The sequence below is a fragment of the Oculina patagonica genome, chromosome 4 (genome assembly GCF_052425735.1).
Source record: "Oculina patagonica isolate OP01 chromosome 4, crgOcupat, whole genome shotgun sequence".
NCBI classification, from domain to species: domain Eukaryota; kingdom Metazoa; phylum Cnidaria; class Anthozoa; order Scleractinia; family Oculinidae; genus Oculina; species Oculina patagonica.
The window spans coordinates 1,208,061-1,235,333 of NC_135761.1; the positions used below are offsets into that span (position 1 = coordinate 1,208,061).

Here is a 27,273-nt window from a genome sequence, read left to right on the forward strand (position 1 = left end):
ACTTATTTCTTTTTTTACGTTTATTGCTGTAGTTAGTTCACAGTCGTATACGGGTCTTCTGATCGGTGTATCAATCGCAACAAATTCGGTGCACTCCCACGATGATATTAAGCGTTGACCTTATCTGTTGGGCGTCACGGAACATTTCAGCCGATCGTTCAAATCTTGCGTTGTCCTGTTCCATACTCTTTTCACACATTTCAATAAAAGAACTCTGCAAGCCAGTCTGGAGTCGTACTTTCTCACTTTTCGTTACTCAGGATGTCGAAATAGGGGAAGCCTTCTTTAATTTTTCTGAATTCCATCTTCTCCAGCCAAGCGAGATCGCTGCTTGAACTGCTTGAACTCGTACTCTAGATTCTGCTGCAGTTTCTTCGCCTGCTGTAGCATTCTAGCCCTCTGGCTTTCTGTACACCTTTCTTTATACGAAGAATAGATATCGTTCCAGATTTTGATTTTTTTTTTTCTCCCGACAGCTTACTGAATTTGGGGACCCACGCTTCAAGAAGTTCGTGCGTTTCTTTCTCATGTCAGTCCTGTCAGCAGTCCTGTCAGCAAACTTGACGCGAGGTTTTTTCGTTTTGTGTTTGCCGTAGCAAGTACTTGGACATCACTTGCAACTGAAGACTGAGGCGATGGCGTGCTTCTTGCCAGTAGAATAGGTGATCATCGAGAAATGTTTATCAGTACGCTGAGATAAAATCATTTTAAGTCAGCTGCGTTAGGAGGCTAAAAAAAAGCCTTTATAGCTTGACTTATCTTACAAACATCTCAAAAGTTAAAGGGCAACTCTTGGCTAGAAAACTATATTTCAGTAAAAGCTTCCGAATGTTTCCATAATTATACAGGAAGCAAAAAATTTGAATTCAAAAGCTCTTTTACCGGTTGATTTTAACGTAAAACTTCGTATTTTACCGCTTTTGCGACATTTCGCCATGGACGCTTCGATTATGATCACGAGATGTGATACGTCACAGGTGTGTGGAACCGCAACAAGTCACGAACATGGCTGACTGAAATTCTTGCAGTGAGAGCTCAACTTCTGCTAGCGACTCCACTGTTTTTTAGAGAGCTATAGGAGGGGATATGTCAGGGGATGATCAAGAACCTTCTATGGTATTTCAACCCTGGCGTTTTGAGCCTCTGGGGAAAAACAGCGAGACAGGTCACCGCCGCAGTGATTTCGACGGCGACGAATGGTGAGTAAATTAAAGTGCTAAATCCCCTGCTAAATGCACAGTTTCTTTCTCTATTACCTCGGCCACTTGTTTGTGAGCTAAGTCAAACCTGAAAAGCCTTGTTATTATTTGCATGTATGCGAGAAGCTTAATTTTACATGCTTTTATACAACCAAACCTGTTTGCTGCATTTTGTTGTTATTTTATTCGGTCTTCAAATATTTTTGCTCATGTTTATCACAATAGGTTTTGAGCCTAATGTACACTATCTACCTCGTGCGTTTGAAAGCTTGCAAATACAGAAACGCAAGTTACATTCTTTGTCTCCTCTGTGTTACCGATTTTTCGAAATTCTGCTCGAAAACGAAGAATTCTGCCGGTGGAATGCCAGCTACCGAAACTAAACTATAATGCTCGAAATTCTGCGCTCTGCTGGGTCTCTTCACTTCTTTTGTTGGGAGAAGGGAGTTTGCGCTTTCTGTAGTTGAAACAATTGCCTCAAGGAAACTTTGTTTAAGGTTGTTCGTGCTTGTATGCGTAAAACTGTAGAATGATTTTGTAAACTGATGACTACCACCGGGACTATTACAATCATGATCACATGCAGAAAGCTGTGACTTCGAGCAGCTTATAAAAGCGGAAAAATCGTATACAATTTTGCTTTAAAATATATCCAACAATGTAACGATGTTCAAGAGCACATTGAACGCTGAGTAGTATAAAAACGTACAATTATAAAATGAAGCAGATGTTCTCCCTATCTCCAGTAAACATTGCAAGCATTTAGTACACATGTAACGTAACATAAAAATTAAAAGAGTAATTTTGTCGTGCTTCTTAAAAGTTGGCCCAAGCTTCAGTTGCAATAATATAACCGCATCCAATAGCATATTCAATGTTTTACACAATCGTAGTTTCGTAGTAATAGAGCACATGAATTTTCCATATCTCCCTAAAAATCAAACAATGGTCTCGCGACTAAATAGAGAAAAAAAATTACACCGGCAGTCACACGCCACAAGTTGTTACTCAGAGCAGCTTGCAAAAGCGGGGAAATAGCATTCAATTTCGCTTTAAAATACGCCCAACAATATAACGGTGTTCAATACGTATTAAAAGGTAAAAAGTATTGAAAAGGCTTAATAGAAGAACTTAGCAGATGATGTTCCCTATCTCCAAAAAAACATCGGAAGCATTTCTGTAACGTTACAATGTATGGACCTTTTGTTGTGACTAAATGTACTATAAAGACAAAAAAAAAGTTGTTCTTTCGTCGGGCTGCTTGAAATTCGGTCCAAAAATTGAAATTCGGTTAACAATGGTTCTAACAAAAAGAAGCATTCAACAGCATATTCGGTTTTCAACGCTATTAAGATGAAGTTTACATATCTCCCAAAAAATCAAACAATTATTTACTGTATGCTTTTAATAAACGCTACTTCACGCAATCGTGTGACAAACGGTAATACACGCTATCGTGTGACATATATAGAATATATACAGAATCGTAGACCGCATGCGCTTAATCTGACATCCAAAATTCGGGAATTTTCCACTCACGATCAGTAATAACGTAGGACTGTATTTCAACTTTATTCCCAACAGTTCAGTACAACTTACAAAGACGAGTCAACAATCTGCAATTCTGATCATAACAATCTGAACCTTGACTTTCCATACTAGCACTTAAACACTTGTTACGCGATCTCCTTTCGGCTTGCTAAAAGGCCTTATCTCTAAATTGTCAAGTCCATTTATTTTAATTACTTTTGATAACAATCAATGTCTCATCCTACGGTGGCCCGTAGGGGACATGCGATGCAAAAACAAATAAATAACTAGCACTGTCAGTTATAAGTGGCACTGCTAGTTATAAGTTGCATCACTGCTACTTATATCTAGCACTGCCACTTATAACTAGCACTGCCACTTATAAATAGCACTGTCACTTATAACTAGCACTGCCACTTATAACTAGCACTGCCACTTATAACTAGCACTGCCACTTATAACTAGCACTGCCACTTATAAATAGCACTGTCACTTATAACTAGCACTGCCACAGCTCTTTAAACAGTAAATTTTCTTGATTTTTGTCTTCAAAGTGCACAAAATTGTAGGTTTTTGACTACAATCCTTTAGAGTTTCTACTTCTCGGGCACGTAGTCTAATTGTTAATTAGAACATAGTACTTTACCCTGTTAGAACATAGTACTTTACCCTGATAGAACGTAGTACTTTACTCTGTTAGAACATAGTACTTTACCCTGTTAGAACGTAGTACTTTACCCTGTTTAACAATTAGACGACAAGCTCGAGGTTTCTACCGGCTATCAAAAGCCGGTAGAAACCGAGAGCGAGCCATCTAATTGTGTTAGCATAACCCACTGACTGATCTATTAAACTCAGAATATCGCTAGAGTTGATTTATTGAAGGTTTTGATTGATAAAATTCAGCGAAGACTAAGCGCGCGCTCCGAGAGCCTTCTACGGATCGATAGTAGGCACCTGTGTAGCCAATCAGATTGCGCGATTACCAATAGTAGATCAGTGTGGTTATGCTAAGTTCTATTAGCATAACCACACTGATCTACTATTGGTAATCGCGCAATCTGATTGGCTACATAGGTGCCTACTATCGATCCGTAGAAGGCTCTCGGAGCGCGCGCTTAGTCTTCGCTGAATTTTATCGATCAAAACCTTCAATAAATCAACTCTAGCTATATTTTGCGTTTAATAGATCGGTCAGTGGGTTATGCTAACACAATTAGACGGTTCGCTCTCGGTTTCTATCGGCTGATAGTTGATTTGGGGCTTCGCCCCTCGCCAACTATCAGCCGATAGAAACCTCGAGCTCGCCGTCTAATTGTTAAATAGTACTTTACCCTGTTAGAACATAGTACTTTGCTGCCATGGTAGAACATAGTACTTTGCTGCCGTGTTAGAGCATAGTACTTTGCCCTGTTAGAACAAAGTACTTTGCTGCCGTGGTAGAACATAGTACTTTACCGTGTAAGAACAAAGTATTCCACCTTCTTACCGTTCTTTAAAATCAGTAGGTTTTTACTCCATTTCATTCAAGTTGTTGTTTAAGCTTGTTTAAATAAAAGCACTGATGTGTGTTTTCATTTATAACAGTTGAAGTTGCAGAAGCGTTTCTGTGGAGCTATTTAATTATATGAAAATAAAAGCTCTTGGAAGTCTTCGTTTCTTATTTCCAGTTGTAATAATTTGAGGTTTGTTTCGAGTCCTGGGCTGCCCTCCCATACGGTGAACATAGAATATCGACGAGACCTTATATCCGTTGATAGGATGTAGCTGCGTCGGCTGCAATTCAAACAGCAAATATTTCAAAAGCCTGTCAGCCACTGAATACTGAAAAAAAGTGTAGCCTGTGTACAGCCATGCAATTTTATCAATCACTCTATTCCAAAAACTGTATGGCGAAAGCTGATTGAAAGACAAAGAACGGTACCAAGCAGTGAGCAATGTAGTTATGTAATGTTTAATAAACAAGCAGGAGTGCTTTATCAAGTTTAAAACACGAGGCGCAGCCGAGTGTTTTAGACTTGATGAAGCACGATCTGCGAGTTTATTGAACGGCTTCAAAGACATTCCTAAATAAGCGTGTCCCAATAGAGTTCATATCATCGATGCCTCTGTGGACGTTGGAAATTAGCATTCGAATAAATATTACGTAGAAAATTAGTATGCAAGAAAATCAAATCTCACACGTGTTTTGAACTGAGCGAAGAGGACATGGCACTGCACGAAAAAACGGATTTACAACCTAGCAAAATCGTAGCAAATATGAAGTAAATACCATATTTGAACGACACTGCTCAAATTTGCTCAGAAACAAATATCATGATTGCATTATATTTGCACACAAGGCAAATATGGTAAATACCGCATTTACTCAATGTTTTCATACCGGTAGCAAATGTAAAGATAAATTGTACATTTGCGACAGCTTTTCTGTTGTAGTAAAGGTGAGGTAAATAGTTAAATTTGCTACACGAAAAGTTGGATTTACACGTGTAGCAAATATGTTGCAAAATATTACATTTGCTTAGCTTTGATCATATTTGAACGCAAGTCAAACTTTGTGTTTGCTGTAAAATTGCAAGTAAAGCAAAGATCTAGTAAATATCGTCTTTGCTCGGCATTTACATTGATAGCAAATACTTACAAAAGTGAAGTTTACTTCGCTTTGATGATATTTGGACATGAAATAAACTTGATGTTTGCAGACATTTACTATAGCGTGACAAATACGAACAAAAATCAATTTTACTTTCGCAGTAAATAGCAGGCAAATATATAAATTTGCCTCATAAAAGGAAGGATTTGCACTGATGGAAATACCATATTTGCTTTCGTTTGGTTATGTTTGCTATATAGTCAAATGCCATATTTGGCCAGTATTTGCAAGAAAATAAGGGAGGGCAAAATAGTAAATTTGCCTAGTCTTTACATGCTATTTACAAATAGAAGTGCCAGTGAACATTCACTGATCATGAAAGCCTTTGTTTGAACAAGCATTTAAAACGTTGTGCCAAACAGGCAAACTTCCCCTCTCACTAGTTACTTGTATAATGAAAAATGAAAATGGAAAACAGAGAATGATTAAAATAAACAAAACAAAATGCATGCACACATTTCAAGCTCTATGTAATTATTTATTTCAACAATGTCACATGGCACCATGGAATCAAAAGAAATATTATAAATATCTTGAAATAGAAGTAAAAGAAAAAAAACCAGCTAAGCACTTTTAAACAGTCTTAAAAAGGGCATATACAATGCTTTCTATTTCTTTACCGGTCATCACTAACTTAAAATCAATAACTATTCTCACATGGTAAGTAGCTTAAAACTTTTTTAGAACAGTAAGCATGAGATGCCTACCATACTTAATGTTCTTGATTGACTGTTCGTAACTGTTAAATGAATAAAATATTATACTTGTACATGCCGGTAAGTACATATATCTTTAAATATTGTCAGAAGGCAAACAGCTAAACATTTTAAAACAATAAGTATAAAACTCCCCCAAACATCTACATAAGAAATATTGTAATTATGATCAGTAAACTGTTTTAGTGCATGTATGTGAACATTTGGTTACCATGAATCAGCCATTGTCACAGACAGTTCAATGCACATTTGAAAGATCAATGACAGCATGAAAAGCCAAACTTACAGTAGCTTGTTCACAAAAATGAGATTTTTGCATAAAAAAAGACTACTAAACATTAAAAAAAAGAAAGCATTCAATCAAGTACAATGTACATGCAGCTTTCAGGAAAACAGTACTGTAATAATCACCATTCAATAGTTGAAATTTCCATTTTAAACAATTAAAGTTCTCAAAAATTTTAAAACAAAATAGTATGAGATTTTAGTTTTTTTTCCTTTAAGCTTTAGAAATGCAGTGATGCACCCCATTATTAAACAAAAGGAGGGCAGAAGGTACCAGTTACGTATGCTAGGGCAAAGGAGCTCAAGTGCAAAAGGAGCTCAAGATTACATATTGATGCCTTTTTGCAGTCCTTCTACAATGTATGTGCTGCCTTTCAGTAAATGGTGTGCATACATGTAACCTGCATTAAAGCAGGACTGCACCACTAAAGTGTGCTGGTGCTAAAGAATTTCTTTTCTAAGCCTGGGCTCTCACAGCCATCTCTGTTTCCACTCTCCTCTTCTATCTCTGGCATGGAATACTCAGACAACATAAAGTCCACAGTCATGAATTTCTGGTAGTGATCTTTTTCCTTTACTGTTAGGATGTGGACTGCTCTGCTGAAAGCTTTTACCCTTTGCCTCTTTTTCTGTAAAAGAAAAATATATTTACCATAAGAAAATTATTTATCAATGGTAACTCTTGAGTCACAAATTGACAATAAAATGTGGGTTTAAAAGAATACCAATCTAAAGACCACTCTTTCTTAAAGTCTTTAAACAGAAAGGCCTAAGAATCTATTTAGAGACAGTAAACTGTGAGAGTTATGCAAAATGCATGAATCATTGTACATGTACCGGTATGTATTTTGAATGTGAATGCACACAAAATATCATGCACATTACAGTTGTAGCAGCTAGAATTAGAACAACTACAATGTGTTTTTTTTTTTTTAAATAATGTAACCAAAATACACAGCATTGCATTCAAAAATTTAATCTTCTTGTTTTTCTTCTTGCGCTTTCATGTAGGAACCTTCTGCTTGCATCCATAGCTAAACAGACTCTGAATATTTAAATTACATTTTGTATTCACATACGCTAATTTCATTTAACTGTACAAAATTCTAGAACACTGTTGAATTGTAAAAAAATTTACCATATTTAGATGGCTTTGGACGCTCTGCTCCTTCGAGAGATGTTGACTGCATTTCTTGAGTTAATGACACTTTGCCTTTACTTTGTCTGAAATTGGACACCCATAGCAGCTACAAAATAATAATAATCCAAAAAAATCAATTTGTTCAAACATGGCAAAGAGAAATATTCTTAGATTAAATCAACACTTTAAAACTATTCAAAAGATGTATTCATGAGTGTTTGAAATAAACTATTCCAAACAAAAATTAGAAGGAGAAAGACTCGGGGTAAAGTTACAGTAAAACTACATGTATAATCTGCACCTTTTTGCACAATATTTATGTCAAAAATTAAATAGCAGGTGTGGTTATCTACTGAGACATCTGTGGTTGGAGTTCTCAAGAGCATACTGTCTTAATGTTCATAAAACTTCTAGGATGTCACTGAATAAACACCACAAACTGTTGTTTCAGATTTACAATTTATCAATGAGATCAGTGACCATGCATACTCAACAAAGGCAATTAAAATTATACTGGTGAGATTAAAATTTTTAAACCAATGAAAAATTCAGACTAGGTTCTGCAACTGTACTTCTAACAAAACAATTGATAGAGCTAGTACATTGTGTAGTACATTAATTTTGTGAGAAAGAAAAAAAAGAGGGTTTACTTTTTATGGTGCCAACTGGTACTTTGTACACCAGCTTAAATTTGCTAGTAACCCATTGAATCTAGGTTGATTTGGGTGCCTGCCCAAGCAAAAAAGCCATATTCTTTGTATTGGAAAAGGAAATGTTGGTTAAATGGCCTTTCAGCTTGAGGATGTTATTTAACTTACAAGTGACTAAAGAAGCCCTTTTCCTCTTCTCTGAAAAACCTCAGTTGTCAATTTGTGGTTCCAGAAAATGCATTGTATCCATACCATTTCCACTAAGGGATCTTTCATATGACTCCCTTCCTGTCTAAAAATTTTAATTTAGCTTCATACATTGGTTTAAATGTTTGGATCTTTGAGATCCTCTCCTTCCCTTAAATTTCCAACCGCTCTATGGGGAAGTATAAATATTTTCTAGAGCTTACACACTTGGTGTTTGATTACTTAACTTCACATACCGTAATAACATAGAAATCTCTAAAGAAATTTCGTGACTGTGTAGCGCATATAACTAGTGAATTGAAAACGATAATTAAAATGAAAAATGAGCTTGATGGTAGAATAATGTTTCCATACGTTTCGGGGCTACTGCCCCTTCTTCAGTGGAAAATGTGAAATGCCATCTAACGGAAATCAGCACGTGCGCGTGATCAAAGTATTTGAAAATTTACAAATCAAAACGTACGCCACAAGCGCGCGCGCTTGTTAGAGTGAACATTAGAGAAGATCAAATAAAGCTAAAGTCCACATTCAGTCCACGAGGTCGCAGGGTCTGGTGCCGGAAAATCAGCTTTGCCTCAAAACGCTTCCTTTCCATGGTGTCAGTAAGAAAGAAAGAACTGTTGCCGACCGCGCGGATTTTGGAACATCCCCTTGTAAGAGACCTCGTTGTAAGACATGCGATTACAACAACGCGAAACCTGGTGGATCAATCCATGTTCGCCAAAGATACACCTGCACCACAACACATGCGGTATATATGAAACAATGCCGCGCGTGCGCCAAGTGTTACATCGGGGAAACTGGCCGACGCCTGGCTGATAGATTCAGAGAGCATTTACGATCTATCGCTATACAAAGCGATGCTCCAGTGGCTGAACATCTGCTAGGACATACCACAAACGACATGCTTGTGTCAGTGCTCCGTGCCGGACTTACTGACACCATGGAAAGGAAGCGTTTTGAGGCAAAGCTGATTTTCCGGCACCAGACCCTGCGACCTCATGGACTGAATGTGGACTTTAGCTTTATTTGATCTTCTCTAATGTTCACTCTAACAAGCGCGCGCGCTTGTGGCGTGCGTTTTGATTTGTAAATTTTCAAATACTTTGATCACGCGCACGTGCTGATTTCCGTTAGATGGCATTTCACATTTTCCACTGAAGAAGGGGCAGTAGCCCCGAAACGTAAAAGGTATGGAAACATTATTCTACCATCAAGCGCATTTTTCATTTTAATTATCATTTTTAATTCACATACCGTATACTGTAACAAAATTCTAAGATCTGATTAGTTTTTTATGGCGAGCCCTGTTTATTCGCCAAACTGGGGCGTGTGCAGCTTAAATGCCCAACAGCACATTTGCATGTTGCCGTCATTTGACTACTATTATTTACGGTAAATGTTGAATCCCCGGTGGGTTTGAATTTAAAACAAATTGCTCTAATTAAAATGATAAAATAGCTGATAGTTTTAAGAGATCAAGGATAAATGTAATACCAAGTAAATGCATTGTGTCTAAAATACAGGCAACAAATGCAAGGAATCGTTGGTGTAATAAAAATACTTCGATATAATTCTATTTCATCTTCAGACTAAGGTGACAAACAGGTAGCTTTGATTTTACTGAAGGATGGCACGTGTACATTTGCACATGAAAATAAAAAACAAGATGGAACTGTAAAAAAAAATAGGCATAATTCCCTGCTTGCTTTTAGACCGTTGTTCAAAGATGATGCTATGAACGCTTGATTATGATATGGTAGGCTTTTTTGCAAAGTCATAGATTCCAATTGTCATCGCTGTCTATTATCTTTGTGTTTGCATGCCTGGTTTGGGGGAGAAATTATCTGTTCCGTTCATTAGCAGGTGGGTTGTTTTTATTGATAAAAATGTCCAGTAGATTGTATTAAGTATCTTTGTTTTGTATTTTCATGTGCATACATTAAATGCAATGTACCAACCTTCAGGATTCTTAGGTTGCATTTGTTGCCTGTATTATAGACACAATGCATTTACTCGGTATAACATTTATCCTATATTATTTTGTAAGTACATTATAGGACTTTGTGTCATCCAATTCTATCTGTAAACACTCAAGAGAATAGCAAATCAGTCCCCTGCTCCATAGTTATCTGCGTTTTTCCATCACATGTGATTGATTTTAGACCAAATATCACAAACTGAACTATTAAAACTCAGCCCTATTACCAGGATGAATTTATATAAGACAAACAACCAGTAGCAAAGATAAAAGCTCTATTTCAGAGGAATGTTAGTATGTTTGGTAGGCAGTTTGATCCTCGCAGTCTTACTTACCGTTGTATGGCATACTCGATAACACCAAATACCGGTGTGGATGACGCTGTGGGCGATGAACGTTCCTGGTTTAAACTGTCAGTGAAAGATGGGCTGTTGTTCGAGGACGTTTTGGTCACTGTCTACCTGCTGTCTACATGGCGGTTGGACCGTTCGCGCTCGAAGATGATGGCTGCGTTTGAGATCGCGAAGCTCGAGGTGTACTTGTGAATTACTGTTTGCATCCCTCATGTTCAGAGTCCCGTTTGCCTGTTTGGTTTGGTGATTTTGTTGCCATAATATTAAGAACGAACTAACAAAAAAAGCAACAAACTGAAATAAAATGGCGCTCCAAGGTTTGAATCGGTTTGAATGGGTAAATACTCACCACGTGACAGCCATTGACATTTTCATTGGCTAAAACAGCATAATGACGTCAAAATACGCGAGAACCTGGTGACGAGTCGGTACATCTCGTGTTCAATAAGTGAGGTAGTAAATTAGCGTAAAGCCTTACCACTGACACGATTTTTGCCGGGAAGAAGCGGGAATTTTTAACACGAATAATTATGCCGACCTCCAGCTTAAAAATCGAGAATGAACGTGAATCTTTTTGGAGAAAGAATACACCAGAGGAAAAAGCGAGGATGTAGAACGAAAGAAGAAAACGAAAGAGAAAGGCTAGGTCTGAGAAAAAGAAGAAAACGGGAAAAAGATTGTGCTTGCACTTGAGGATGATCAAGCGACGACCATGGGAGATTTGACAGCACGATTGCTCTATGTTGTGAGAAAGTGCTAAGCAAAATGGCTGACTTAACATCGTCGTGAACAGGCAAGTCTTAAAGAAATCATCTAAATCTTTCTTATAACACCATTTTGTACAATCTCTTCAAAGTATTGATATCATGGCACACCAGTTGTGAAGGCTGATGACAATTGGATCATTATTGACTTACCACTGGCTATTTTGAACAAAATCGACCTACAATCTTAAAGCTTAGGGCCGGTTTACATGAAAAGCAGGTGCCCGGCCGGCCAACCACATTACCCGGCTAACCCAGCTACCCTGGCGAGCCAACTTTTCATACGTTTCTCACAGGCGGATCCAGGGGAGGGGTTGAGGGGGTTGCAACCCTCCCCCCCCCCCCCCCTTTGCGCAGAATATTTTTAATTTCTTTGAAACTGCATAAAAATAATAGAATAAAATTGTTTTATTCGTAGTTGTTTCACTTCCACCACTTCGCTACATTGTTCAATATACGAGACGAGGCCTGAAGAAAAACGACAAATATTAACTATTGTTGTAACTTCTGTCCCTTTTAATCATGCATAAAAAATATTAAGGTGTACAACCCCCCCCCCCCCCTTCCTTTCAGGAATTCCTGGATCCGCCCCTATTTCTTTTGAAAACACATTGAAGTGTTTACATACTAGGCGGGAAACCCGCCTTGCCTGCGCACTTGGTCTACTTGCCGGGGCACCCTTCTAGGTAGGATAGCCTTTGTCATGTAAATTGCCTGGGCTATCCTGGCTTGCCGGGATAAGTTTTTGCACGTGTTCTTAATTTAAATATGTAGTTAATGGCATAAAATGTATAAATTCTGGACCAAAACAGTGCTATTTAACCAAAATAGTTCAAATTAGTTTTATCTGTTGACTGGAAAATATAAATTTATTTGAGCAACAGCTTATTTAATAATCTGAAATTTCCTTAGGAATGATTATCCTTATTCACGAAACAACAAATTTAATTTCATTTTGGTGGCCAAAGACTGTTGAATTTTGATTGAGTTCCCCCAAAAATAGACGCAGTAACTTTTTAAGAGCTTGCGCATCAAAGTATAATAGGTTTGAAGACGGCTAGCCTTAATTATTCAGTAAAAAGTCATATTTTTCTTCAATCATTTGGATCTACATGTACCCGGTACATGGTTTTCCCAGGCAGTAACACGCTTCAATGACACTGTTCTTTACTCGGGTAGAAGGGCTGTGAATTCTGCATGTTAAGGCGGGCTATGTTTATCCCTTCTAGCCGGGTAACTCGGTTAGCTGGGGCACCCTCCATGTAGAAGGACACAATATTGACAGACCACAATATTTTGCGGAAACCAAGTTTAATAATTGTTTTCTGATTTGATCAGTAAATTAGTTTCGCTCATGGGAACCGCTTGCTTTTTGACAGACTAAAACCTAACTGCACCTTCGATAATACAAGCTGTTTTTATGAAATGTAAAATTCTGTTTGTTTATATAGACTGTTCACAGCCCTCTATTTTTGTGTTTTTGATAATAAGTATAAATTCACTGCTCACTACATGTAGTTCATTGTTCATTGTCTGGGGCTTTCATGTGCCCCAAAGAGTGAACTTTCATCACTCATATGCTCTCTTTGCATTGGTTTGCTTAACTAATAACTTTGAAAAAAAAAAAATCCTTTAAGAGGGTAGCAACGAGTTTATGTGTGACACATGATAAGGGGAAAAATAGACCATGATGCTTGAAAATAGCGAGAAAAAAATACTGTGACACAATTGAAAATGGAGAGAAAACCCTCCCCACAGAAGGCTGTTTGGGTTACAGTGTAAATTCCCCCCCCCCCTCCCACTCTTCTGGAAATTCCAGATAATTTCCATATGTTCCTTCAAATAATAATTTGGCTTTTGAGTCCCCCTTCCTCCCTGAAAATTTTTAATGACTATGGATATTTTCTGGAACTGTACAATCCAAGATCTCAGGCTAGGGAAGCCCCATATGGTGGGAGCATTTGAGGACTTTGGTAAGTAGACAGCTTCCTCTTAGACTGGCCAGGGAATTTGTCATTAATTTCTCTGAAATTAATCCCAATACTTGTGGACAAGATTGTAGCCCGTGAACAGGCTCCTTGGGTGGGTGAAAATAAAACTGGTTAGCAAAAATAACTCACCATTTTTCTCTTAATGTCATAGTCTTTCAGTGAGGCAAAAAAATTCTCCGAAAAAAAGAAAAACAGTCACAGGCAATGATAAGAATATAATTTCCTTGTATAATTTTCATTTTTGTCTTGCTAAGATGACAATTTGTCTAGCAGTGATCAATACTGTGCAAATATGTTGTAAATTAAAGAATTTTTTCAGACTGTGGTTTATTAGATATGATATGGCACATATCATATCATACCAGATATAGAAAACATGCCAAATAAGGTTATCATTACCATGTACAGTCTTTTGCATTTTGGCCATGTTTTCAAAATTGACATAATTATTTTTAGTTGTTTTGTGTATTTTGTCAAGTCCTGCAGGCTTGCCATAAAATAAACAAAAGACCTGAAAAACTTGATATGTTAATTGTTTAATTTCTTTTTTATTCAGCCTTGGCAAAAGATGAATCACAACAGGCACAAAGTATCCAGCTCAGCCATAATAAAGATGCTGGGATTTCTGCTGACAAATCACTGACGGAAATAAACTGAAGACACCTCAGTCATGTAAAAGATCCCAGGAGTTCTAATGACCAACCACTGCTACTAGGAGTGTGGGGTCTCTGGCCAATGCTACAATATCTTTTATAGCCAGGCATGTTAGTTGCTGTTAAACAATTCAACAAATATCTATCGTCAAAGTTTTGAAAGTCACTAAAGAAGCAGCACTCATAAAACAGTTAGACAACCCCTGTTTCTCCCCTGGTTACATCAGTAAACAATGACTCCTTTTTTCACAGGTTAATGATAGAACCGAATCCCAGCAGATAAAATTTCATTCTCTTAGTGGATGCTTTAATAAATTAAGACAATTTCAATAGAATTCCATTAAAGGAAAGACCAGTCATCTTTGTTACATACAGTTGAACCCCAGTAACTCAAACTCTGAAGGGAAACAAAAAACAGTTCGAGTTAGCGGGGTTTTCGAATTAACCGAGTAAAAATGACTGAAAAGTGGGTCCAAGGGAAATAGAAGCTAGTTTGAGTTAGCAGGGTTGTTTGAGTTATCCGTGTTCGAGTTACCGGTGTTCTACTGTAGTTTCCACTATTGGGTTTTCAAAATGTGGTCGTTTTTAGGAAGCCCACTGTCAAGATGTGGTCGTCTTTAGTCAGTCAGTGAAAACTACAGTAGAACCCCGGTAACTCGAACTCGGATAACTAGAACAACCCTGCTAACTCGAACTAGCTTCTATTTCCCTTGGACCCAAATTTCAGTCATTTTTACTCGGTTAATTCGAAAACCCCGCTAACTGGAACTGTTTTTCGCTTCCCTTCAGAGTTCGAGTTACCGGGGTTCAACTGTATGTAACAATGTAAATACCAATCATGATTGACAATAAATAAGCAAGCAATTGTTTTATTATTTTCTTGAAACCCTTTTTATTATAGACATAACCTTCGCATAGAAAAAAAAAAAAACGGTTGAGGATTTACTGATGAAACCATGTTTTTTAGCCCAAAGGTGACAACGAAGAATAAGAATAAACAAGAATTTATTATTTTTTCTTGAAATGATCAAGTCCTTCAGTTGAAATAATGAAAACGAATTATTGAACAATTTGAATGTTATTGTTGGTATTCAGCTTTCCACTTTCTTCATGAGTATCATAAACTACTGTAATGGAAACTTTTTGAAATCCCTTACTCCACTTTCAAGCAGTGGTTACTTTATAGAGGTGAAATATAAAATGAGCTGACTGTTGGGCCTTTGTCCAGCAGTTTTTTTGTTGTCCTGTTTGAATTTAGGCAGAGGCACCTGGCATTATTAGGAACAGATCTTTTTGCGTTCGACGAAGGAGAACGCATTCCTAATTTCAAGTGGTGTCCTGTACACATACTGGGTGTCCTGCGTATACCAGGGGGAATTTTGGAGCTAGCATAAATGCCTCGCTTTCAAGTTATCGACGCCCATTTAATGGGCATACACACTTGGACTTACCGCATATGACATCACACTTATCAACGCTTATAACTTGCCCACAAGTCAGTCCGATAAGACCCAAAGAAACAAGGGAGAGTAGGGCGGTGGGGATGGCTGGGTGGTGGGGAGAGACACCCAACGATTAATTTTCTGTCTAAATAGTGAAAATGGCAGTAAACAGACAACCATCGAAGCTCCTGTCGATGGCCACCCATGAGCCGAAAAAGGGATTCAAAACTATAACTGCCTGCTTACAGAAATGATTTTCAAAAACTAAGATTTCAAAAACCCGTATGGTTATACCATTGCAGCCATAACTAGAGATGCATGACCACCTATTATTGGGTTCGCTTGGAGAGCTTCCACTGTAGTATACTATATATAGGTTTCCTCCGCAAGTGGGATATGTGCCAGAACATAAGGGAGTTAGGTCGTCATGTTTTTATGGTAGGGAGATGATGATTTCAAGCCTATAGGCGGATCCTTGTTGATGGTCGAAGTCTGATCTATACGTGAAAAATCATTGAAAATTTTATAGTAAGCTTGGGGAATAGCCTGCGAATACAGCCGCCACTCATCGTTCCCGCTACTTTGCTTTTCGCATGTGAAAACACGAAACATTGAAACAAACTGTTTTTCCAAAGAGAGCAAATATTAAGAAGAATTAAAGTGAACCATGGGCTCCTGAGTGAACTGAATTTAAACATTTGCCTCGGTAGCAAATATTTGGTTAATTCACATATTTGCTCCCTGGAAAATGTGAGCGTAATTGAGGCAAAATTATTTCTTTGACACATAAGCACATCTATAACAAATGTACACGTTTACTTGTATGGCAAATCCGAGAAAATTGACCGTAAAGTTACTTATTTGTATCTCGCGCAAATGTGATGTAAACCTAGTGCAAACAATTTATTTTGCACAGTGTTTACTTAAATTTGCATTAAGTAGTAAACGTGTAATTTATACACAGAAGGCAAATGTTTAACAAATGAATATGAAAGTTAAAAATTTGCCTTGCGAGCAAAAGTGAGGTAAATAAGGAGCAAATGTCATCTTTGCGTCACATTTGCACAACAATTCATCAGATACAAACATTTGTGTTTACATGGACTTTACAACTTGAGCAAATTTAGTGCAAAGATAGATGCCCAAATTTGCATCATATTTGCTCAACTTTCAAACTTGAGTAAATCCATTTTTTCGTCCAGTGTGGCGTCCACTTCCAGGGCTTTTCGAAAGCCTAAAAATGCCGAGGAAGAGAGGAAATTATTAGAAAGTGCTACCCCAAAGTCAACACAGGCAGTGACAAAGTGGTCCTTGAAAATTTTTCGGGAATAACCAGTATGACGGCTGAGTCATTGAGTTTTTGGCTGATTAAATTTGTCGAAGAAGTGTGCAAAGAGAATGGTGACAGGTACAGAATTTTTCTGGATCTGTATTTAACAACTGTACTATCAATTTTGTACAAAAGTAAATGTACTGCGTGTGTAAAGAACATTAAATATTCACCACCATTTGTTGTGTCAGTTGATGTATTGTTAATTAATATTCATAAATCACGTGCAGTGACTTTATATCTGATAAAACACCGCATACTAATAAGGAAGAGGTTTTATCAATATAAAGTCGATCCACGTGACGTATTATCGACCAGTTGATAGGTTGATGGGCTTATGAATTATTAATGAGTTTTTGAATAATTGCTAATATGTTTTTTTTACGGATTCAAATATAGCGTTATTCGGGACCCGGCGTTTATCAAACGGGGGTAGTTGCTATATCAGCTCAGTTCTCAAAAGTTTTATTGATGGCCAGTATGCAAAAATGCTGTTTCTCTCGAAAGGATAGGTATAAGTGTAGTGGACTTTAAAACGTAAAAGCATGAAACGTACCACACTAAGCCTTGACATCCTGGGGGACAATTTAAAGAAAGGAGGCAGTCTGTATATCTTCTGCGTCAGCCAGGAAGGGGTGGCAAGGGGAATGGGCGCGGCTTTTTAAAAGGGGCCGCCAATTTAGTTTTTTTACAAGATATTTGGAGACAAATTGTCGATACAGAGCGGTTTTTATATTTTCATGATATCTGCCTAATAAATCAACCAGTAAGATAGCACTCAATTAGCACTTTAAGAATCATTTGTGTTTGAGGCTAAAATTATGAATAAAGAAGATCTGTTCAGGAAGCCGGGCTGAAATCTCAGCCCGGCAAATCGGGCTGGAATTCTCCATGTATTCAGGCCCTAATTCGTGCTTAGTTCATAACTTTTACCGTGAACTTTAAATCGAACTTAATTAGAAAAAAAGACTGTTTTTCGTTAAATCTACCGCTGTATATTTAACAATTATCCTGCGAAATCGCGCGGAATATCGCCTGCATGTTAAATCATACCCAACCATATTAGGCCTACAAACTTGTACAGATTTGATCTCCGGAGAGTCTAAAATAGCGGGAGTCATTTCCAGTCAAACCTCTACGATGGGTGGATAATATTTATTTAAAAACACGGTCAAATCATCAGCTATAACAAATTATAAACAATTCAGTATTAGATGAGGTTACTGTGATATCAGCCGAAGCTGGTGATAAAATTTTCTTTTTGATGGATTAATGACTGCAAAGAACTTAAGTAACAACAAGAACTGACATGACAAGTATGAAGAAATGAACAAAGAGGCCAGGACCACAATTCACTTCTAATGAAAGTTTGCTCAAGTATTAGAATATCTGACGGAATACTTTATCTCAAGAGCCGCTTTACCGCTGACTTTGTTGGGGAGACACTACGTTATGTCTAGGAACTTACACGAAGAAAATAAAAAGGTTTGTGTATTTACGATCTTTGATTTAAACTGAATTAAACTCATACTCACTACAATTGTACGTCCCTTATTATAGAAATATAACGAAGCATTTCAACAACGCGAACAAAATCTACGCGTCATAAAATTAACGCGAATTTTCAAAAGTTATGTTACATGCATTTAATTAATGCGATTTTCCGTACGCGTGGCGTACGTTCACATGCATCTGAGTATGATTTTCTCTAGCAAAAGCGCAAACACAAGCGAGAGCAAAAGCAGTTTGTGCGAAGTGAAAGTGAAAGTGAACGTTGATATAGGCATAAGCGCAAGCACGAGACCGCGATAACTAGTTACAAGGTTTAAATGATCAGACGCGGGGAATCTGGAGCGAGTGCCCGGTTATACACCCGCCCCCGTTCTCGGGCCCCGTTCTCGAAAAAGCGTCGCCTCCACTCCGTCGATCCCCATTTTATGGACGAGTAATAAGACAACAAAGGAAGTACAGTCAACTCATTTCATAACAGACACCTTTGGGACCACCATTTGGTGTCCGTAATAGAGGAAGTCCGTAGCGGGCAGATTAGGCAAACGTATATTTCCTTCTGCTCATGGGGTTTTTCGTTTTCACACGGCATAACGCGAAAGCAACCACAAACGCAAGCACAAGAAAAGAAAGAGTTGTGCTCCTTGTGCTCGAGCTAATGCTTGCGTTTCACGGCCAGTGAAATAAGACCTGCTTGCTGTTATGCATGCGTCTGTAGTATAGCAACCTTTGCTTTTCACAATACAAAACAATAATGTCCAATATCAGAAATACCGATAAATTGGAAGACAGAAAAGCGATGGACATTTAGCATAAAAAAGAAAGTAAAAGAAGTAAGCGATTTCTCCAATTACACTTGGAAATAACAAATGTTACGAAACTAAACATTTTAAAATCAATACTGAGATGGTTGAATGACTCTGACATAAAGGTAGATTACATGTAACTTTGCTAAAAATAATGTTATCTTAAAATAACGACGCTGCAAAATAGTGTGATTTAAATTAACAAGGATGTAAATTAAGGTGCATAAAATTAACGCGGAGTTTTGAAATTATCGTTAATAACATGCATTGTTAATTCCCGATTATAAAGGTAGTTTGTTTTATTTTCAGCTGAGGGGTATAACAAAATACTAAATGACTGGCCCTAAAGGGAACAGTGAGTTTTTGTTTCCCTCTACTCTCAATGTTCCGCCATTGAGGGTCTCAGGTAAGCAAAACTCACTGTTCCCCTTAGGGCCAGTGATTTAGTGCTTATTACTCTCACAGTGGCTCCCTACACCCATGTGAATATATAGGTACGTGGCAGTATGTTGGGGAGTAATCTGCGAAGGACTAGCATGGGGGACATCACGAGCGCCGGAGGTGCGGGCTTCTAGGGGGATCCGGGGGCTTGCTCCCACGGGTGATTTTCAAATCTGGGGTCTCTGAAATAGCAGTTCCAGCTTTCTGGGAACATTTCAACAATTTTTTTACCGACTCATTGTTCATTACTTGAATTTTGTAATCTCCTAATTAAACAGGTTTATTAAACAAATTGACAGTGTTTTTTGCGAGTGTCATGTGGTCAATAAACTACTTAAAACATCTTTAATTTCAGCTTGTTCTTATTTCGAATACAGATTTTTAAATTAGTTTTTGATAATTAGTTTTGTAATTAATAATTCGTTTCTTATATATTATTGTATATCGTAGGTTTTTTTTAAAAGAATTTTATTGTATATCTAATTAGTTTTAATTTTTTTAAATAATTTGTAAATAGAAGGGCCGCAGGTTTATTATCTTAATAGCTATTAAGTGCTACCCTCTATAAATAAAGACGATACTACTACTAAATAAAATTAAGACGGTACTACTACTTTCCTATTTCATAGACCCCACGACCTATTTCATTTTATTCGGATGTTTGAGTTCCATGCGAGACCAAAGACAGCTTGTGCAAATGTGCATGGCTCTTGATGGCAACGTTACAAAGATAGCACTGGGAAAACACTATTTACGCTAAAAGAATCCAACAGTATCCTGACATTGTACTTTACTTTTGAATATTTTTATTTTTAGTCATCCATCTTTTTTAAGAGGGGGGGGGGGGGGGGAGGCGGCCCTTCGGCCCTTCCCAATCCTGCGGCACTGCATTTACCATGGTATGCACCTTTATAGTACCGTAAATAGTTCAGTTCTAGTCGACTTTAGGCCGTACAATGATGCAGATTCAGTCAGGCCGGAAATCAAAAACATTCATGGACAATGCGACCCGAGCGATTAACGATCGTGGTCCATAATCGAATAGTTATCAATGAAAGAACCAACCCGGTTCCGTATTTGCAATACATTTTTAAAATGGTACAGAAAAAGAGAACATATATTGGTCAGCAAACAGCAATTTGTCGATTGGAAACCACAAGTTGCTTAGGCCTAGTTCAGACGTCGGGATTCTGCGGTGCGAAGGAAAAAGGGGCAGTATCACGACAATCATTTCGAAAAGTCAAAGTCAAAAGAAATAAATATATTAATGGAAACTTTAAAATAATGGTCTAGCTTTGTTAAAAATGACGACAACAGTCCACTAAAGTAACAAAAGATGTATTATCGTGGGTTATACAGGCATGAGATTTCAAGCAAAAATTGAAAACGTCTGGCAGACGTTTTCAAACTCTGCCCATGTGTCATGGACAAATCGTTAAAAACTACATACATTTTGCTCTCCTTTGAAATATTCACATAATATCTTCGCCTTGGGGTTCTCTGCGCATCTGAATGAGTGAAGCTATTGAGGCATAATTTTAGCTCCGTTATGGCGAAAATGCACCAAAATCGCCATGATACTGCCCCTCTAAGTACGACAAATCACGGCAAAAGCACGGCGTCTGAATCAAACTTTTGAATTAAGTGCGGCAAAGCAATTTAATTTGACACGCCTTGCCATGCTACACGACTCTAGCACGGCAGCGGATCAAACGTCGTGCTTTTGCCGCGCCAAACAAAATTCATAAATTATATTAATGTATTTTGGCGGGATACGTTCCCGGGGAAGTTACGAGGAGACCCGAGAAGAATTCTGCGTTACGGATTACGCGCATTGAATAGTACTCTTGCCAGACTGCAGAAACGTGGCTGCCAGGCGAAGGAATACAGTCGTGACAGGGCACAGGGCGAAGAAGAGGCTAGCGAGGCTGAATCTAAAATTAGCAAGTTTTCGGAAGCCAGTCGGGAAAAGAAACAAACAAACTTGCAATAACAACATTCGCCGTGCTTGCAACAGGAAAAGAATTTTCTGTTGCTTTTCTTTATGTCTTTTTTTGAGTCTTGCAACGACTTAAAGTAGGAGTTTTCGCTGCAATTCGGTAAACGCGCCATTTTTCTTGGATGACCGCCGACTAATTGTTACGCAGCTCCAGTAAAGTCATGAATTTGGTACGACTCTTACACGACGTCTGAATCAGAGTCGTGTGTCTGCAGTGCTACAGTCGAACCTAATTGCAATAAGTTCGGCACGGCAGAAGCACGACGTTATATGAACATGCATTTCGTCTTTAGCATTTATGCACCCTGCTGCGTAAACTCAGATCGCGCACCCTCCCTCCTTTCCTCAACTGAATTGGTAAGTCGACCGCTGTAAGTACAACTTGCCAGAGAAATTTCTCCTACTAAATAAGAAAAACTCGGTTTAATATTCAATAACATGTTACTGTTTGTACACATAGACGTATCCCCAATGTTTAAACGATTACAAAGTCAACACTTTTCAAAGCTTAAAATTAACATCAAGTCCTATCCAGAGGAAAATAACAGTTTTGAAAGCTTACAATCCTTTAATTCAAAATCCTGAATATGAATAATAGCAGTACACTATCCGCATTGTATCTAAAAATGCTTAAATTTCCAATACCTTTACCACGGTGGGCAGAAGTGACTCAAGAAGCTGAAAGACACTAATGGCATTTTGAATTTAACCCGAAACTTTGCGAAAGTATAGTATGCGTCATTTTTCTTATCATATTTCTTTAAACATGCCACAACGATATTAAAACAGAAAAAAAGAAATTGAACTCTGCCTATCCACTCAAAAGACATAGCGTTTAAAACGTACATGCCCTGCCATTATTTGACTAAAATATTGCACAAATTTCAAATTTCAAATCTTTAGATCTTCCGAGTAGGTCTGAGTAGATAGACATATTTCACTGTCATCAGATGGTTCTGTCCCTTCAAAATAAATTTCTGTAACTTAAGAAAACATTGTATCTTCTTGAAAATTTGCCACTAAATGATTAGATATCTATAAATGACCTCAATTTTTACAGCAATGATTGGGCATTCGTTTAATACCATTAGACCTATGAAAGCATCCACTTGTCAGCCACCTTTTTTATAGCTTTAACAGTTACCTTAAGTCGTATATAGAGGAAACTAATAATGTGTAAAGCTGTAGCGCTTCATCGGCAGTTTCTGGCATACTCAGCCCCCCATCTTCCACGATAAGATTTGCAAGTTCAGCAAAATCTTCATTATGTGGAACTAATCTATGCGTGTGATTGTTCAACATGTCCTGGATGTCTTCGATGTCATCCATATTTATCTCCTGACTTCTACTTCTACTTCCACTGAGTTCTGGCAAAAAATACAAAACGTCCGGTCTGCCAGATGGAGATTCTTCATTTGAACTCGGTCTGATTTTGTGCAAATTCCAGTGCACTGTGACACGATCTAGCTCTTCTTGAATTAACGCCATGAAGCAAAATTTTAAGCACTCAACTTGCACTGGATCACTGTCGGAGTATATTCCTTGTTCTCTTAAATCTTTAAAAAAGTTAATCCACCAGTTTGTTTCCGTCTTTCGCAGAAAACTCCACCATGCCTCAATTCTTTGGTTTGACACGGAGCGCCCATAAAGGAAACTCTTCTCGCTTGCAAAAGAGTCTGCGTGATTTGCTCTCAAATGTCGTTGGACGCGAGCAACGAAAGTATTTTCAGTACCACAGTCCCCTCGAATGACCGTAGCCGTTTTTCCATGCAAGCGGACGTATTTAACGTAGTAGCTGGCAACAATCCACGGGTCATTATTTGAAAAACCAACCTTAAGCCACAAAATGCGACGGCTGTATCCGTCTATTGCTTCGTGAATACAAAAACCAAACGGTTTCAGTTTGTCGTATCCATCAATATGCCATATAAAATCGGGGCCTTTTGAGCGATATTTCCGCCGCTGCAACTTTCTTTTGGATCGTGCCTCCACCCCTTCTGGATCCAACGCTTTTAAAACTTGTCGTACCGTTTCTCGGTCAACATGTAGACCGTAATCAATACGAAGACGCTGATGCATTAGTCTATAACCGATTGAACTGCCACTTCCGGTTAGCTTATTTTCAACGCCAGCTATAACTTCCCTTCCATTACTAGGTTGTCCTCTTCTTCTTAAAGAGCGCTGTCGTAAAATTCTCTTCAAATGTCTAAGGCTCAAAAATATTCCATGACAAAGAGCGAGAAAAGCCAATATTTCAACGTAATTGAACCCTAGGAGGAAATATCTCTCAATGAGGTCATCCCTCTCGACCAAACCAGGAAGCTGAGATTGAAGTGGTAGGTAATGAGGATTTACACAAAGTCTAAGCGGTAAAAAAACTGCCAAGACTGGAAGTAATCTAACTAGTTTCATGGTCTTATTCAGCCATATTGCGAAATGCACATGGAAAAAGACAGATCGCCGGAGCACGTGCTAGATATAAGTGGCAGTGTTAGTTATAAGTGACAGTGTTAGTTATAAGTGGCAGTGCTAGTTATAAGTGGCAGTGCTAGTTATAAGTGGCAGTGCTAGTTATAAGTGACAGTGCTAGTTATAAGTGGCAGTGCTAGTTATAAGTGGCAGTGCTAGTTATAAGTGGCAGTGCTAGTTATAAGTGGCAGTGCTAGTTATAAGTGGCAGTGCTAGTTATAAGTGGCAGTGCTAGATATAAGTAGCAGTGATGCAACTTATAACTAGCAGTGCCACTTATAACTGACAGTGCTAGTTATTTATTTGTTTTTGCATCGCATGTCCCCTACGGGCCACCGTATCATCCGGTTCTTGTTTACAATACATATGTTTTGGTTAATTAAATTTACGTGCACGCTATAGATATATTTTTAAGGTTTCATGTCACGGGTTGCGTTACTTGGACAGATAAATGTTTTGCGACAGTTAACAGACTGAAGGCTAACATTTCGCAACCAGCGAGAGTCGTGTTTGGCCTGTCACATTTTATATTATCACACCATCTGGTAAGAAAAATGTTAGAATTTCTAATTTAGAGCTTTTTAATTTTCTGTAGTGCTAGAAAGATTAATTATATAGAAAGAATTAATTTGCAAAATCTATAGAAAGCAGTTGCATTTGTTCTTTCTGAGAGACCCTCATAGCTGCTTGAACTTTTGATAGCTGTTTTGAAATACAACTTTGCATCTACCCATGTGGTATCTTTCCAGATCTATAATCATGCATTGCTTAACACCCGAGGTGGGGGCACTCCCTTATTAGGGCTAAACGGGCACGTGCAGCCCGATAGGGTATGGTTTTCAGGTTTTTTTGTCTTGAACGGGGTATATATTTCACCCCTTTTTGTCTTAAATGGAGTATTCTTGCATGCACCAATGTCAGACAGGATAGACTTGTGAAGCGCATTGATCACGAGCTTTGTAAATGCGCTATATAAGCACCCAAATCACCAAATCATCACTTATATGCCTGCAGAGGTGTAACAAGCCGAATTTTCACACATTCTTCCGTATTGCTGACTTACGTTGATTTCAGCAATGTTACTTAGCTTGATTCACGATCAAGTCTTAAACACGGTCAGGGCTAGGAGGCCAAGGATGCACCTCTGAGTCTACCTGGAATTATGTCGAGTACCCCCTCCCCCCCCCCCCCCCCAGAGCTTAACATTGCCACCCTAAATGAAGAAATTATATAACAATTTGACTGCTACAAAACAAATTAGCAGTTGCAGCTTCTTGAAAGTTTGATTTCAGTTCAATAAACTTTGTTTTTTTTTTCGTAGGGCCTTCACGTCCGTTACCGTTATTGTTCCCGTTAGGTTACTGTTATTATTGTGTGGCCGGACATATATACAAAATAAAATAAGAGCAAGGCTCAGAGGTTAATGAAGTGCACAATATTTCTTTTTGTTTTCTACAGATTCCACAGATTGGATTACATTTTATTGCTTTTTGTTTTCTTTTTTTGATTTTTTTTCTAAATATTTAATTGCCTGTTTAAGTGAAAATTTTTTGATTTGTGTAAATAGTTTGTTTTTGTTTTGTTTTTCCTCAAGTCTTTGTAAATATTATTTATTAAAAGTTGTTTTATATATCACAGTGTTGTGTTGATTTATTTGTAAGTAGCGGATTGCAAGTCAAAGAACTTGCGACTAAAATTGTTAGATTACAATGACATGTACCATCACCACCACCTTTCTTTTTGAATTGTTAGGCAGGACGCGCGTGACTTAGAACTGGAGATAATCTTTGACAATGAGGCTTAACCTGTAAAAATAAACTTACCCATTCCACTCCCCAATACCTACCTGTATTGTAAAAGGTACCCCTCATATACCTTTTTAAAAAATACTGCACTTCTGCCCGTTTTTCTAAGTTGCAATTGTTTCCCTAACCTTTCATATACTTCAATTTGTGATAGATGTACCATTCCTGTACAGGCCATTGTAGGGGAAACCCCGGAGAAATTTTCAAAGAGCTCACACTTTTACTTCTTCAATCCACCCCACACTAAATAAATCTCAACAATTGGGATCTTAAGAGGGTCACTATTTTCAGCAGCAGGATTCTTATACAATCCGAATGGTCATTTATTCCTACAGAATAGCTGCACGCCTTTTTAAAGGGTTAGGGATTCATTAGTATCTCGTCAAATTATGTGAATTGTTGATTACATGCCGATCAGACAGAAAATTAGAAAACGCATTTGACGGTAAAAAAAAAAAAAAAAAAAAAAGGGGGACAGCCTTAGAATAAACTATTGATCCCTCGGAAAGGTAGAATAAAAACGAAACTTAGGATATGATAAATAGTAATTTGCATTTAGCTAGCCTGCGTTGCAGACCAACAAAACCCCGATATATATAGCCGGATACAAACAGCGAGAACTAAGATAACGCCCACTTCCAATTGACAGAGTACGAAATAGCAGGCTTAGACTGTATTAGAAAAGAACCAAACATTATGCAGTAGTCAACTGAAAACCAACGCACCAGAACAACTGAAATTACCCAGGAATTAATGATGATGATGCGAATGATGATGATGCGAATAGTACACTACATGTTATGCCAGTTCGAGTTACCGGACTTATCATTTCCTTCTTTACAACCTGATCTACATTTCAAGTTTGACATTGCAGTTTTCGGTGTCTCTGAAGTGAAAATATTACTCAAAATACCGCCAATTTTATAGCTCCCGCCATATTTGCACCCAGTCTTCTCGCGGTTCTGTATCTAAGTGATTCCGCTCACATCTGCCTAGTGCCCAGATGTTCTCCCCTTTAACGATTCCCTTGGCTTAGTGGGACTGATCCGAAAAGGGAAACGGACGCCTGGAAGATCTTGTTCGCATTCTTGGCAAAATCCGCTATGTTAATTAATTATACGCAATTTTATGGCAGTTTGTGGCTAATCAGTTGTCTCACAAAAGACAATGAAACTTTAGAGTAGCAAAAATCTAAATTCTTTGCTTCAAAGCCACAACGCTATCACTTTCGTATACACGACACGAGACAGCCCAAAGGGCCTTTGATTATTGCATGCTTTCCGCTCATATGTAATTCGCGCCCTTTACGCCTTTAAAGATAGTTATCTGTCACAATATTCTACTATTGG

General features: G+C 38.0%; 2 protein-coding genes and 3 long non-coding RNA genes across 5 annotated transcripts in view; 1 reads left to right on the plus strand and 4 right to left on the minus strand.

The window, feature by feature from the left end:
• The window catches only part of LOC144649087 (techylectin-5B-like), a 51,412-nt gene that overhangs the window by 5,265 nt on the left and 18,874 nt on the right, over positions 1–27,273 (minus strand). The window lies entirely within an intron of this gene.
• On the plus strand, positions 171–27,190 carry LOC144649120 (uncharacterized). The gene is made up of 3 exons (XR_013569839.1): positions 171–1,199; positions 25,441–26,369; positions 26,403–27,190. It is a non-coding gene; the product is annotated as an uncharacterized LOC144649120 (long non-coding RNA).
• Positions 2,754–25,047, minus strand: LOC144649123 (uncharacterized). The gene is made up of 2 exons (XR_013569842.1): positions 24,449–25,047; positions 2,754–2,944 (listed from the first exon to the last, which is right to left on the minus strand). It is a non-coding gene; the product is annotated as an uncharacterized LOC144649123 (long non-coding RNA).
• Positions 5,840–10,811, minus strand: LOC144649119 (uncharacterized). Its single transcript, XR_013569838.1, has 3 exons — positions 10,698–10,811; positions 7,522–7,630; positions 5,840–7,012 (listed from the first exon to the last, which is right to left on the minus strand). It is a non-coding gene; the product is annotated as an uncharacterized LOC144649119 (long non-coding RNA).
• LOC144651137 (uncharacterized) lies at positions 22,791–23,729 on the minus strand. The gene has a single exon (XM_078511031.1). It carries the CDS (start codon positions 23,727–23,729, stop codon positions 22,791–22,793), a length of 939 nt encoding a protein of 312 aa, XP_078367157.1.